The sequence below is a fragment of the Panthera tigris genome, chromosome B4 (assembly GCF_018350195.1).
Source record: "Panthera tigris isolate Pti1 chromosome B4, P.tigris_Pti1_mat1.1, whole genome shotgun sequence".
Classification (NCBI taxonomy): Eukaryota; Metazoa; Chordata; class Mammalia; order Carnivora; family Felidae; genus Panthera; species Panthera tigris.
In genome coordinates, this window is record NC_056666.1 from 47,693,004 (window position 1) to 47,707,917 (window position 14,914).

General features: G+C 42.1%; 1 protein-coding gene and 1 pseudogene across 1 annotated transcript in view; one reads left to right on the forward strand and one right to left on the reverse strand.

The window, feature by feature from the left end:
• Positions 1-655: 655 nt before the first annotated feature.
• GUCY2C (guanylate cyclase 2C) overlaps positions 656-14,914 on the reverse strand; it is a 68,640-nt gene continuing 54,381 nt past the window's right edge. Inside the window, exons 21-27 of the mRNA XM_007082767.3 lie at positions 13,958-14,116; positions 9,835-10,027; positions 8,171-8,345; positions 5,598-5,696; positions 3,854-3,948; positions 2,339-2,415; positions 656-1,238 (exon numbers count right to left, since the gene is read on the reverse strand). Of these exons, the coding sequence (XP_007082829.1) occupies positions 1,064-1,238; positions 2,339-2,415; positions 3,854-3,948; positions 5,598-5,696; positions 8,171-8,345; positions 9,835-10,027; positions 13,958-14,116 (973 nt within the window). The 3' untranslated portion in view covers positions 656-1,063. The remainder of the gene's footprint in view (positions 1,239-2,338; positions 2,416-3,853; positions 3,949-5,597; positions 5,697-8,170; positions 8,346-9,834; positions 10,028-13,957; positions 14,117-14,914) is intronic.
• LOC122240688 lies at positions 11,901-12,017 on the forward strand (annotated as a pseudogene).

Genomic DNA, 14,914 nt, shown 5'->3' on the forward strand with positions numbered 1-14,914 from the left:
GCTTTGAAGTGACAAAAAAATATACTAGTGCCAGTTGTGGGCACCTTCCAATGTTCTGAAAAAGTCACTGATTTCTGCCAAACACTGAGGCCTGAGACTGAGCATCCAAGCATGGGGGACGGTCACCCACAATCCTGCAATGAGAGAGAGAGAGAAAAGAACCGTTGGCTCAGTTGTGATCAGGTGACATTGGGTGTCACGTACTACTTGTATTGCAAGACATCTCTTGTTTATCAAGTTAAAACTTATTAGAAATGCTTGCTCATCTGGTAGAACACATGCAGAACAAGTTAGTCACAATCCAAGGTTTTACTGGACTTTGTGTTTACCGGGAAGTAACATTTGATCTTTGTCTCAGACCGGAGACAACTGTAGGTCCCGCCTCCCGTGGTAGAAGGCTAGATGTAAAATCACCTCATGTGGAGCAGGTGATACTAACATCAAGGTTTTTGGCCCCGAGCAACAGTGCTGGTTTTGCCTGACTTCAGTGCTGGGGAATTTAGCAAGCACAGTTTTTCAGCAAGCACAAGACGATGGCTGCAGCATTTCAGGGAAATGGCTGGAGCAGGTGGAAACACATTCACAGACTCAGTAAATTTTTAACTTTTATTCCTGCCTAACATGTAGCATACTTTCTGCAAAAATTATGAGTTAAATATAGTTTAATGGAGAAAAGTTATTTAAGATATAATTGTGACAATTTAAAAAACTTCTCTCATGAATACAGAAGGAAAATGAGTCAGTAAACAAAACAAAAACGAAAACAAAACAGATGAAGAACACAATCTCTTCAACCTAGAGATAGTACATCCATTCCTCTTCTTTCCCAGGTGGAAGCTCCCTGGAGTCACTGTTGAGGTCAGACTCCAGAGTAAAAGGTAATTTTTGTGCTGAGAGCGCACATCTGATTCATAGAGGCAAGTCTGTGTTCCAGACAGGGCAGCCAAGGCGAAGCAGAGTGTAGTATCTAAGTCTTCTATTGCATTAGGTCTCTGGGACACTTGAGGCCGCTGTCTAAGTGAGGCTGTACTTAATTTGCGGAGTCCTGGGACTTCATTTTGGTTTAAAAATGGGTGCTCTCCTTGTCTGTTGTGTTCAGCTGCAAGTATTCCAGAGTGCCTTTTTTGTAGCTGGCCACCCGTGTTGGTTTTCGGCTTCTTATCCCCGCCGCCTGTCTTTTCTGCAAAGAGTTGGCAATCATGTCGGAAAATTCGGCTTGCAAGCGCTGCTGATTCTCCCTGGAAAGAGAGTGGGGAGAAAAAATGGCACTTCTCAGCAATTCACACAGAATATTCCTTAGCTCCAGAACAATCAGTTCAGTTTACACAAAAGAATGCTTATTTTATCGAATTCTTATTCGGAATGCTTATTCTGCACCAAACACCGGGAGTCCGGAGAATACAGAATGAGCCTTGCTTTTGACAAGTTTAAAAGAGCTGCCATCCCTGCTCTGTGTAATTGGAGAAAGAGCAGAATATATTTTGAGCGGAAAATTATATTTCACCTTCAAACTGAAACAACACGCTGCTTGATTTGGAAGTGCAGTGAGGTTTACGCAAGCCACCGCAGGGAGGAGAAAAGAAGCCACGACAATGCAAGGCCCCTGCAACATAAGCCTGAGGACTTGGTCCCACACATCCTGCAGCGTGGCTCTTGTCTGAGGAAGGCTTAGAAGGGATGGTGGGTTTCAAGACTTTGAAATGGACCTGGGGCCCAGAAAAGATCTGGGTTGTTTTGGCTTCTCTTCAGGCTGGCCGTCTATGTGGGTCCAGCATCTAGGGGTCTGCAAGACAGAGTCTCTGTGCCATAGCAAAAGCCACGGTAACAGCTGTATGACTTATTGCAGCAACGAAATGTGCAACTGGATGGTCATTTGAGTCATCTTCAAGGGAACTGAAACCTGTTCGTTAGACCTGAAACCTCATCTTCCTCCTCTCTGGGAGAACCCAAGCTCCACATGAAAACGCAGAACCGCAGTCCTGGGGCTGGGAGAGGGCCCGTTTCCAGCAGCCCAGCAGAGAGCCGTTGGCAGCCGTAGAGAATAGGGTGCCTCTTTGCCCCAGCAATGCTCCACTCATGCCCGAACCTGTCATGCAGGAGGTGAGCGGTCAACTACCCTCTGTTCTGAGCATGCCTGAAACACCCCATTTCTGGCAGCCAGAGGGGGAGGTTTCTAAACTTCTCGTGTATGTAGTCCCTGGCCTCTTGTTCAATAGATCATTGCCACTAGCCAAGCTTTTTGCCCACAGTGAAATTCCTTGTATGTGGCACAGCTGTCAAAGCCAAGACTTCCACTCGCCTGTCTCCTCCCCACCACACCCACCCCCCAGCAGCTTACACAGTAGGAGGTGTTGGCAGGTTGTACTCCCGGTCCTTCACCCCCGTCAGCCAGTAGGTAGTCTCGGTTCCTCTTCCCTAGGGAGGCAAGCAAGGTGAGTGCCACGGAGGCCAGGGAGACAGGTCAGTTCCAGCCCGCCATTCTGACAAATAGTCATTTCCAAGAGACCTTTCCCTTCCATGTTTCTTATCACTGCCTACATTTCAGCACAGCACATGTTCCCGATGTGATTCTCATCCTCTCTAGACAGATCTTCATTTCCAAGTGCCTTTTTGAAAATAAGCCTCTCACCCCCTAGACATGTTTGTTTTTTCCAAAGAAGAGTTCTCTTTTTTTCCCAAAGACATTTCAAAATGTCACTACAGGAACATCGTAAGAAGTCTAAATTAAAAAAGAAGGAAATTGAGGTACAATCCTGCTTCACCAAGAAATTCAACTGGTTTTCATCACCTACATTTTCTTCTAGCCCTTTTCGCCACAAGATTTTGTCACAAAAACTAGCCCTTTGCTAGTTACCCACCTTAAGCTTAAAAAAAATTAAAAATCACTCATCTTTCAAGCCAGTAGTTTGCTGGCTGTGTTTGGACCACAGTAATCTAGACACCGCTTCTACTTGGGTGGCAATGTTCTGTATAGAAAGTGTATTTACGGAGGACTCAAAAAGTAAGTGTGATATTAGGACACGTCTACACGAAAGGAGGCTTTTCCAAGTTGCAGTCACAGTGTAAAGGCCAGAAGCACTGTGGCTCCTGGAGACAGATCATTTTAGAGTTGGTAGTTGGCTTCAGACCAATCGTGAAAAGATTCTAAGGACCTTTGAAAAGTGGCCTGAGAGCCAAGTGGAGACATCTGGTGGCTCTGGAGGGCAGCTGTTCTGAATGTGAGGAACATCGTGGAGAGGAGAGACGGGTGGTTCTCAAACTTTGGTGTACGACCGGATCACTGAGCACACTCATTAAAAATACAGGTTCCTGATCTACATCCACAGAGGGCCTTCCGCAGCAAGCCTGGTGGAGAGTCTGGGCATCTATATTTTAGAAAGCACCCAGATGACACTGGATCAGAAGTCTGGGGACCACAGCTGGTCCACAGCTTCAGAATGGTAAAGCAATTCCTGGAGAGGTGGTTTTAGAGAGAAGCAGCATCTTGCAGTGAAAGACTGGAAGTGAGTGAGGAGATGGGGGCTTTGACTTAAGTTAAATAAGTCCCGTCCCACACCTTAGCTCTCGGCTTTGCAGGAGGACTTGGGGACAAAAGTTGGATGCATGTGGAAGAAATGATGGTGACATTTTATAACATATTGGCCCTAGTTCAAAATATTTAAAGGGTTCTGAGTTCACATTCTTTGGTGGTGGCTTCTCCTACAGGGGATCATGGGTGATCACTCTGGGGAAGGCAGAAAAGGATTCTTCATCTTCATTGAAGATGACATTATTGACCACTGGATGTCCATTCTCCAAGGAGGTGGGCCAAAGTGAGTGCTTTTTCTGGGTCTTCTGCCTGCGGATCCCTTACCTTTAAATATGTTTCCCCTCTCACTTCATATAGGAACTGGCATTCAGTTCTCTTCAGGATGGCTATTGTGGAGCCGCTCACATGAATTCTCAAGGCTGGAAATGCAAAACTGATCAATGAAAATCTCAACCATTTTAAAGAATATTATACAAACACATTTGTTTCCACTTGATTCAGGACATTTGTTACAGATGTTCTTGACAGCTGAGATGGTTTAGTGAAAGAACACTTAAAAATACAATCAGTGAGATAAATATCACACATGGGATGAAAGAGGGTCTGGCACTGCTTTTTGGGGTGCTGAGTGACAGGGTTCCTCAGGTTGTGCTCCACAGGTTCTCACTCTAGCACAGAGAGGTAGCCCCTGCACCTTGTCTTGGGTTTAGTTTGTGGTACGGAACTTGACAGCTGGAATTTGGTTTTGGGTCCCTGTGTATAAGTTCTAATAACAGCTTAAGTGTGGGCAGCAAGGTAGAGACTCAGGAGGGAATTAGAGGGTCATGATTTTCTTAAGTTTTACCCTTTGAGGACACTATTATCCTTCTCATAAATAGTTGGTGAAGACATTCCCCGTTGTGGTCCACCATTGGTGCAGCACTTTCCCTCAATGGGTGCCACAGACAATGACAATAGTACGAATAATCACAATCCTATGTTGTCTGCCATGTATCAGAGGCTTAGCATACATCACATCAACTCCTTCCAGAAACCCTTCCAGCAAGCTTGGTATCCCATCCTCGATTTATTTCTTCAGCTTTCCGATGCCTAGAAAGATGAGGTAGATTCCTCCCCAGCTTAGATAATGACTTCTGTCATTATAATTATAACCAAATCCGTCTGGCCCCAACCTTATTCTTTCCTTTACACCATGATTTTCTAGTACAAATCAGTAGCAGGCTGTCGGTGGACTGCCCAAATACCACTCTACCACCTGTGTTTTTGTAAGTTCCACCCACGCCTATCAAAGCTTTCTTTCTCTCTTTTTTTAAATTGTATTTTTGAATACTTATTTATTTTTGAGAGAGAGCATGAGTGGGGGAGGGGCAGAGAGAGAAGGAGACACAGAATCTGAAGTAGGTTCCAGGCTCCGAGCTGTCAGCCCAGAGCCCGACGTGGGGCTCGAACCCATGAACCGTGAGATCATGACCTGAACCAAAGTCGGATGCATAACTGACTGAGCCATCCGGGCACCCCTCTTTCTCTCTTGTATATGTTTCTGTTACTATCGCTGTCACCAATATTTATGGAGCATCTACTGCATGTAGCTCATGGTGTCTCTGCCCTGCCAGGCAAATGCAATATAGGCTTTTGCATATAATAAATACTTACATTTTTCTTTACGAAAACCAATTCTTGGGAAAACTAAATTGGAATAGGAAAGTGAACCAGTGTATGCTCCATATCTAGCCCATTGAATCTTTTTTTTTTAACTTGCATGGATCTATGCTAACTTTCATAACTATTCCAAGTAGCGCATACCTGAATGCATTTCAAATGAACCAAAACTAATGAAATAGCCTACCACTTAGCTAAAAAGTAAGAATACAATAATTCTCAGTATATGGTAACAACAAAAGCAAATGCAGCAAGGACGGTATTGACACAGGCTCACGTCCAGTCATTGTGAAAGGTCATTCCTTCATCTCCCTTGTACTTTGTATGTCCCTATTGTGCATTTTATTTTGTAATTCCCCTCTGCTGGAAGCCACAAGCTTCCTCTAAGAAAAGCAATCTCCTTTCTTACGGAGGCCAGTGGATTCCATCCTAGAGGCTGTGTTGACGGTATCTCCAAATAGGCAATAACGAGGCATCTTGATTCCCACAACTCCAGCAGCACAGGGACCTGAAATGCACAGAAAGCAGGAAGTGGAAGCGGCAGAAATCACAGTGTGGAGTTAAGGTGGGTAAGCCTCTTTCTCAGGCACAGTGCCGAATCCTTCATTTTACGTAGAAGTGGATGGCAGTATGAAAAAGGAGCTGTGGCTTTTGTTTTAAATGGATGTATTCAATGAGGAAAATATGGTTGGAACAAGACAAGCTTCTAGAAGGTGTTCTGCCCTAGCACAGAAAAGTACATTTGCACAACACAAGAAGATATCCAGAGATCCAGGCTGCAAATGTGGGAAGTTGTTTTTAGTATTTTCAATAGAAGGCTCTCAGGAAGAATGGAGACTCTCCCACACCACACTTCCCTGAGCTCTGAAATGCTGGAGGGCCTGGTACACTGGAAGGCTCAATGGCCAAATTTTGTTTTAGTTTATTTTTATTTACTCAGAGTAGCATTTCTTGGCCTGGTGAGCCAATGATGGAGAACCCGGAAGACAAGGACTTGGCATAATCATCTCTGAGCACTTCACACGTCATGTGAAATGCAGTGGGATGGGGGTGGGGAGGGCTGTGGCACAAGGGCATCCTGACAAGAACAGAACCCAAGGCAAGACTGGGCACAGCAGGATGTTAGGCAGGGAAGAAGGGTTGTTCATGAAGCATTTGTGTGAAATGACTGAATGCAAGGAGTTACACATTTTAGAAGTTCAAGATGAATCTAGAAACCGCAAAACTGGATTTTTGGATAACGGTAGCTATTGATTTTCTAGTTGGCTTATTGGGTTTTGATCTGTATGAGTTCCTTTGTAGATTTATCCTACAAATTCTCTGACCACACACATTGAAAAAGAATAAAAATACTGGATCTTCCTTTGAGTGCCGAGCCCTTCTTTGAGGTTCAATGCAAAACAGCACAAAATAGCCAACCGAAAAACAAACAAAAACACACAAAAACAGAACAACCTACAGAAGGCAAGGAGCAACAGAGGCTGCGACTTGGTCAGGAGATCTCTGATCTGTGCCTTCGGTGTGCTAGGTCTAATTACAGGTGACTCTTCACTTCAGAAATGGAGTAGATAAAGCTGGGGAAGGGCCTGGTAGCAGGAAATTCCTGCAGATATTAAGTCTTGTTTTCAATTATCAGTATTTAACCGCAACCTCCTAATTTCTTAGGCCTAAACCTCTCCAGGTATGTGTGCCTAATATCTATTATCATTCCAGCCCAATGTGGTGGCATGTGGGCCCAGGCGCTGAGCTCAGACATTGAGTTGGTCACAGGGGAAAAGAGATTGGGCCAGGAACCAGACTTGGTTGACTTGGTTCAGTCAGCCTCCTTGACTTGATTCAGTCAGCCTCCTTGACTTGGTTCAGTCAGCCCTGCTGCTGTCCCTCAGGCCTGGCATTTGTGATGGGTCAGAAAAGGGACCCCGTGCTGTTGCTGGCTAGGGAAATGCTCGAGAAGTCCCCTCCTGTGTACACAGAAACATCCCTAATACATGGTTGTGGACATGATTGGGGAAGAGTGAACATGGCAGAAATTTTTAACTTCCATTTACTGTTACTTTGAGAATATCACTGGTTCATTACTAAATCAAGAAATATTTACTGCCAGGCTCTGTGCTAGGCACTGTGGATACAGGATGACATTCGCAAATGCAGTGGTCTGGTTCTTGCCACAGAGTCTGGAGTGATCTTGGGTTTTCTGTAATTTGAGTCTTCTGTGAGCCTTGGAGGGCAGAAAAAAGCAATGGCAAGAAAGTATAGGGAGGTGTGATTTAACACACGGAAAGACTGTTAATCATTTTAACTATTTAATGATGGAGTGAGTTGGCTTTGGAAACTGAGTTTTGAGGGACTCCTGGGATTATTCTAAAAGTAGCTGTATTATTACTTGTCTTGGAACGTATAAAGATAATTTGTGCCCGATAAAAGATTAATCCAGATGACTTCTGAGTCCTCTCCAACTATATTTTTCTATAACATTTATAGCTCATGTTCTCAAATCTCTACATTCCTGGCTGAGTATCTTTCATGGTCTTTGAAGTGATCCATGTACTTTCAGTACTACTGAGGGGGGTGAGGCAGACATAAATGCCTTTCATTATAGGAATTTTACCAGCTATTTTTTTCCCTGTAGATAATCTAATCCATGAAAGATACTCTAAAAGTTTAGTGGGAAAAAAATGTGCAGAAGTTGGGGGCAGGAGACGGAAGGGATGGGGAGGAAATAAATAATATATATGAGGACTTAGGAAGAAATCTGGAGGCTGTTACTTCAGTCTGTGGTTGGTGTTTAGCATTCCAGGAGTCAGAGGTGCTGTAAAAGGTGGTGTTCCCTAGAACTCTCAAAGGATTGTCTCATATCGGGATATGTAACGGGATGAACTTCATGTGAAAATCAATCACATCTTAAGACCCTTTATCCTTTCTTATTTAGTTGGTGCACAGAGGTTTATATGTTCCCATTTGCTACAATGCTTAACTCCATACCAGAATGAACGCCAATGCGAATCCATATTGGGAGACCGGGAAGATGCTCCAGCTCGAAGGTCCCCATGAAGCTGAGGATATCCAAGGCCATCTTGGCAATGTCTATTGCGTGCCTATTGCCATTCCTCTTAGGCAAACCACTGGCCACCATGTAGGCATCACCAATGGTTTCCACCTGTGGAAATGGTTTCTCATTAGTGATTCTATCCCTTCAAAAGGCACAAGAAATTAAAAACAAGTAGTTGACTACGTATCAAAACAAAAGCTTTTGAGAACCCAGTCAGAGCATAGCCCTGTACACTTTTTCTGGGACTAGTTCAAGACCAGATCTATGCAAATTTCTTCACGGTTTTATAGTCCAGTTAAATGAATGATAAGTAATTTTGACCATATGAGAGTACTTTATAATAACATAAGTAATCTAGATGTGGTAACAATTCTATAAAGTTTACATTATAATCTGAATGATGGCGTATAACATTTAATTACCAGAAAAGTCACCTTTAGTACTTAACATTTTATTTTTGATATCCTTTTGGACAAAAAAAAATTAATTGTAGTTTCCTCCAAGATGTAATGCACATTCTTATAGCATGGTGATTCTAAACACTTTTCTTGTAATAAGCAAATTTGTATCAGCAGTATCCTACCAACATTATTCTTTGTAAATGACCTCTCTTTTAATGTTATTGTCATGGTCATATAGTTCACATTTGTTGACTAGTTAACTTCTCTTTGCCAACCGTCTCTGCAAGGCATAACCATTTTCTGTCCAACAAGAACTGTTGTTAATATGGCTTTCTGGCCTACATAGGGTGAAGATGGGGCTAGGACAGACCCTAAAAGGGACACCCTCTATGTGGGTAATAACCATTATGACAGACTGTCACATGAGTGACCTTTAAACTTTACTTGTAAGGATACAGTATTTCAGGCATATGGTTTATTTCAATAGTCATCACAATAACCCACTGAGTTCGGTGTTATTATCATCCCGTTTTACAGATAGGTAAAATTAAATGTATTTTATGAGGTCGCAGTTAGGTAGGGCCAAGTGGGATTTGAATGAAGAGCTCTATTTCTAAAGTTATTTGCTCCATATGCTCTGCTACTTTTCCAACATGAAAATGGGGGAATTCAATTGTCCTTTACTCTTCTGACTCAGGCAGTATTAGCCCGAAACTGGTCAGCCCACTAGTCAGGTGACAGATCCAGTTCTGAACTTACAGGGTGTTCTCCCTGTTTTCCTTTAATCTTCTTTGAATGATGCTTGTTCTTTCAACAACAGCAACAACAACAACAACAAAAACAGATTCCTATTCTACTTGTTGTAACTCCAGTGTCTTCTCCGCTTCATTTGCAATCAGTCTAAACACTGTCCATTTCTTTAAAAGGTGATTTGAGAATACTAAATTTATTAGCTAAAATTCATTCCTGATGACCTTTATGTTGTTTCCTTCACAGTGCTTCTTAAAGTCATGTGGGCATTTTGACTTCTGACCCTTCTTATTCTTTCACTTCCCTTCACTTTTAGCTCGTGTTCAACCACAAATTCATTAAACCTTAGAGAGGATAAGAGCTGAGTAATAATAGGAACCAATCAACTCGGGCTCTGCTGACATGGGGTGGTACAATCATTTCAGCCTGGGAGGTCATGTGGTTACCTTGTACACATCGTGGTGATCAAGAATGTGGTCAAAACTCTTATAGATGTCATTGAGCATGTCCACCACTTCCATGGGGGTGCTGTATTTGCAGATGGTGGTAAAACCTACAATGTCACTGAAGTAGATTGTAACTTCCTCATACAATTCAGGCTCCACAATGCCTTTCTCCTTCAGAGACTTGACCACCAGCCTAGATGAGAAAGGGAAAAAAATGCCTTCAACTTCAGTAATTTTTTTTCTTATCTCGCATAAATCTGTGAGACAGTAGTAATTGTCCACAAAGCATCCTAGGATTTGGGATTTCCACTGAAAGGAGTGACTAGGAAGCAAAGATAGGCTGCACATACTGAATATAGGAATAGAATATATACATACACATATGATACATGTATTTGAACTCAGATGTATATATGCAGGTTTAGCATTAACTTAGTACTTGGCTATTAACCCTTATATGCATGTACATATAACTCTAGTACCTATGTAACCCTCATATGTATACATACTTGTCCACTTTTTACCACTTTGTTGATTGTCAGCTTCTTCTAGATGTTGCTCTACATCCAGAAGCTGAGGAGAGTGTGTTGTTAATGTAAGAGCTTAAATCACTACAGCTGTCAGATCTGGCTTTTTCATCAGAGCCAAGGGTTTTGCATCCCAAGCATATTTAACATGGTATTGTTTCATATCACTATAAAGGAACAATGCACTTAAAAATTAACTTTGATATGTTCTGAATGAGAACTTCTTTGATATATTTTTGGGTCCTTTAAAAAGCAAAGTCAGTCACCATGTAAACACATGTTAAAATTATGGCAAAACTGCAGAAGTCAAATAAAGCAACTTAGAATACCTCTGTTGCAGAGATAGAAGGAATGGTATATCAGACTCAGAATTAAGACAGAACCATAAGAAGGAACTGCACTTCCTTGATGTGCCAATTGCCTTTTCACTGAGAAAATGGAGTAGGACCGACATGAGGCTGGGTGCTCCCTGTCTGCCCTTGGGATGGCTCTGTAAAGGACTCAAGTATGGAACCATTAGAATAGAACATGGCTGCTGGGAGGTGCCATAGAGGTCACTGATAACCCTGAGGCTTAAAAAGTATGACTTTCACAAGGTCCCACAGCCAGTAATGGCAGAAGCAGTATTAGAACTCAGCAACATCCTCCCGCCTTTCAGTCTTTTTATTGCATGGCATCTCCTCCACGACCCAGACCTTGGATATTCATGGAGATGGGGATGATCTGGAAGCATGCCAATTGTGTCCAAATAGCAATGTCTTCCATTCCCCCAGAAAACAGCTCGTTAACCACAAGGACAGGCAACATTCCTTTTGAGAACCTCCAAAGCATCAAGGGAATTTTTTTCTATTGGTGTGATGACAAAGCCTGGGACCTTTAAGAAACACCCCTTTGGTGTGGCTGATTGGATTCTCAGAGGTCACTTCTGGGGTGGTTTTTCTTGACATGCCCAATATAAGGGTGCAAATTTTTTGAAGGATACATGAATGTAATCATAAAATTGGATATTTCACCGTTTTTGCCCTTCATATTACTGCTTATATCTGAAAAGTCATATAAGCTTGGGAAATAGTACGCAAAGAGAGGAACGAATGTTGGTAGATAAATGAAGGGCTGTGACTTAACACAGTGAGTTTTGGTAACAAGCTGTTGCTGACACAGATTAGCGAACACAGTAAATGTCTTAGAAAGGCCTCCCACAAGAAGAAAAAACTTCTATTTTAACATCTCAAAAGCCAAGAGGCACTGTTTAAGTAAGCAGTTAAGTAGAGTCTGGTTCCTACGTGCAGTCTTAGTTTATTGACAATCTTGCTGTCAATATTTCTTTTTGATTCTTCTAGGTATTGTTCATGTATATTTTAATTTTCTTTTACAAATATATTTTTACATAAATTACCAGACAGTTGCACTGGAATCATGGTGTACTGCAGCTAGTGAAGAGATCTGTGTTATATAACCTGTGGCAATCCGATAAAACATCTACCCCTGGAGATGAAAAGTAGAGCATAGGGAATATAGTCAATCCTATCGTAACAATATGTCTACGGCCATACCACCCTGAACGCGCCCGATCTCGTCTGATCTCGGAAGCTAAGCAGGGTCGGGCCTGGTTAGTACTTGGATGGGAGACCTCTCGTGACAATAACGCTGTATGGTGACAGGTGGTAACTTCGCTTACTGTGGTGAGCACGGAGTACTACACAGAATCTCAAATCACTCTGTCCTACACCTGACGCTGGTATAACATTGTACGTCAACTATACTCAAAAGTTAAAACTACCATCTAGTGATCAAAGTGGCACATTACAGCAAAGGTGAGATAAAAATCTGAGGCAGCGAGCCAGCCGTTTCAAATCATTTGAGTAACAGTATTGGTTAAAACCACGGATGATGACACCCTGGGAAAGGCAGCCAGATTGTCTGGATGTTGTTTTTGTTACAACTCAGCACTGAAGGCCAGGCAAGGAATTATGCATCTTAAACCTAGCATTTATGAAGCTCTGACAGAAATTGCAATCTCTGATGGGAATATTAAGGGCTCCAGCCTATTACCAGGGCACCATTTCCAGGCTATTCTTTGGCATTCTGAGGGCACACAGGTCCTGCAGTAGGCCTCCTTCAGGCACAGATGACTGAACAGAGCATGTTGGTAACTCCTACCCTCGTCACTCGGGTTTGTCAAAGAGAAACTGTTCTATTGAGAGAACAGCTCATACACTCTCAAAATCATCCTTTTACTAACATAGAGCTGATACTCTAAATGAAGCATGGGTTCAAAATAAAACAATAATGAACACAAGTTATATTTAAAAGTCATGGCTATTATGTATGATAATAACAGCCATGGACATTCCAGACTCTGGGCTAAGTACTTTATATCCTGAGCACTATTTCAGGAAATTCTTAGGGCTAGCCTGTGAGGTACAAAAGAAACTGAGGCTTAGATCATGTAGGTAATTGTCCAAGACTGTACATTGGTAGTCAGTGGTGGGAACACAGTTTGAATTCAGGCCTAGCTGACCTCAGCTTCCATGATTTCACCCAATGCTGGACTGTCTAGCTTAGGCTTCCTCTAACAAAAGTTTATTCTACTTGAACGAGAAGAGAACATTACCGCTCACTTGTGACAGTTAAGGGCCCCTTGGCCAAAGTCTGTTTTCTAGCTCCATATTTTAACTTCTTGCTTTTCTTAACATTTCTTTGTTATTATCTGAGTACTAACACTCACAAAACTTTAAGCTGTATAGGGATTTCAACCTTACTTCCTTTCTCTTTATGTCATGGCTGTGATACTGTTTCACAAAACAGACGCCAGCCCACAGATGCCTCTGTGATGAGGCATCTGATATGTGGCCCCCACCTCCTCCACTAATGACTGTTCCTACTCCTTGTAATTTGGCTTCTACTTTGAGGTGAAAAGAAGAAAAGAAATGGGTAGTTAGTGCCTACAAGTGCCTTATGGCTCACAGAATCCAGAGGAAAATTTTAATTTCCATTTTGAGATTAGGGAGAGACAGACAGTGACCTGCCACAGGTCCCAGACTTAGTAAAAGTGGCAAAGTGTTAGAACCTTGGCCGTGCTAACTCCACTGCCCATGCTCTTTCTGGGGCAACACACAGCCGCTTGCAAATAACTTTTTTGGGGGCGCCTGTGTGGCTCAGTGGGTTGAGTGTCCAACTTTGGCTCAGGTCACGTCATGGGTTTGTGGGTTCGAGCCCTGCGTCAGGCTCTGTGCTGACAGCTCAAGAGCCTGGAGCCTGCTTCAGATTCTGTATCTCCCTCTCCCTCTGCCCCTCTCCTGCTCACACCCTCTCTCTCAAAAATCAATAAACGTTAAAAACAAAATTTAAATTTAAAATAAAATAATCTTTTTCTTCTAGATATTTACAGTACAAACCAGAACAAGTCTTAGCAAGGTATGTGTATTTTTTTTAACCGAATAATCTGTTGAAGAATGTGCAAAAGGGAACAATCTTATGTAGATACAAGGGAAACAAAACAATACTAGAAGAAAATGCTGACGCTTTCAGCTATAAGAAAGAAGGCATGGCTGTGGAATCATGAGAAACTACACCAGCAAGAGGACCTGCCTTACCTTGGAAGCAACATAAAATTGAGTCTGTCAGCTCTGTCCCTCTCTGCCTTGTACAGCTGCGTCCTTTCCTCCACCAGATGTTCCAGGTTTCGAGAATACAGCTGTAGACGTCGGATCAAGGTGTCCATATAACTTTCATTTTTTTTGTCGTGAAATAGGCTGTAGGTAGTAATAAAGAGTTGCTACAAATTATTAAAGCATAAACATCCAGTAAAATAGTGGACAAATGTGATTAAAAAGTTATAAAGCAAAAAATAAAATAAAAACGGTCAACACACGTTAAAAAAAAATTAGCCTCAGGAGAAATTAAAGAAATAGAAAGAGACATAAGATATATTTTTAAAGTTTATTTATTTATTTTGAGAGAGAGAGAATCCCAAGAAGGCTCTGTGCTGTCAATGAGGAGCCAGACGCGGGGCTCAATCTCATAAACCGTGAGATCACTACCTGAGCTGAAACCAAGTCGGTCGCTTAACCGACTGAGCCGCCAAGGCGCCCCTAGAAATAGACACAAGATTTTTAAAAAAGAAAACCAAATGTTAGAGTAATGGTAATAGTGGAGGTAAGGAGGAAAAACATCCACTATGATCTTCCTGGAGGGCAGTGTGGCAAAATGTGTCACAAGCTTTAAAAGTACACACACTGATCAGTTCACCAGCACTTCTTCTAGGAACTAGCCACAGGAAACCACAAGAATGTGCTGAAAGGTAACTTCAGAAAAGTCACAGCAGTCTCTATAACAGCAAGTGTTTGAAAGTAACCCAAACGAGTAACAAAACGTAACGAAAATATTACGACACGAGGGAATATTCATGTGTTGTATAAAATACAAATTAGAACAGTTAAAGATACAGAAAGACGCTACCTCTATATTAGGTAGAAAAGTTGATAAAACAGCAAAAATTATAATTTTAATTTTTGAAAACCAGTAGCCATCTATTGATAAATAGGTGATGT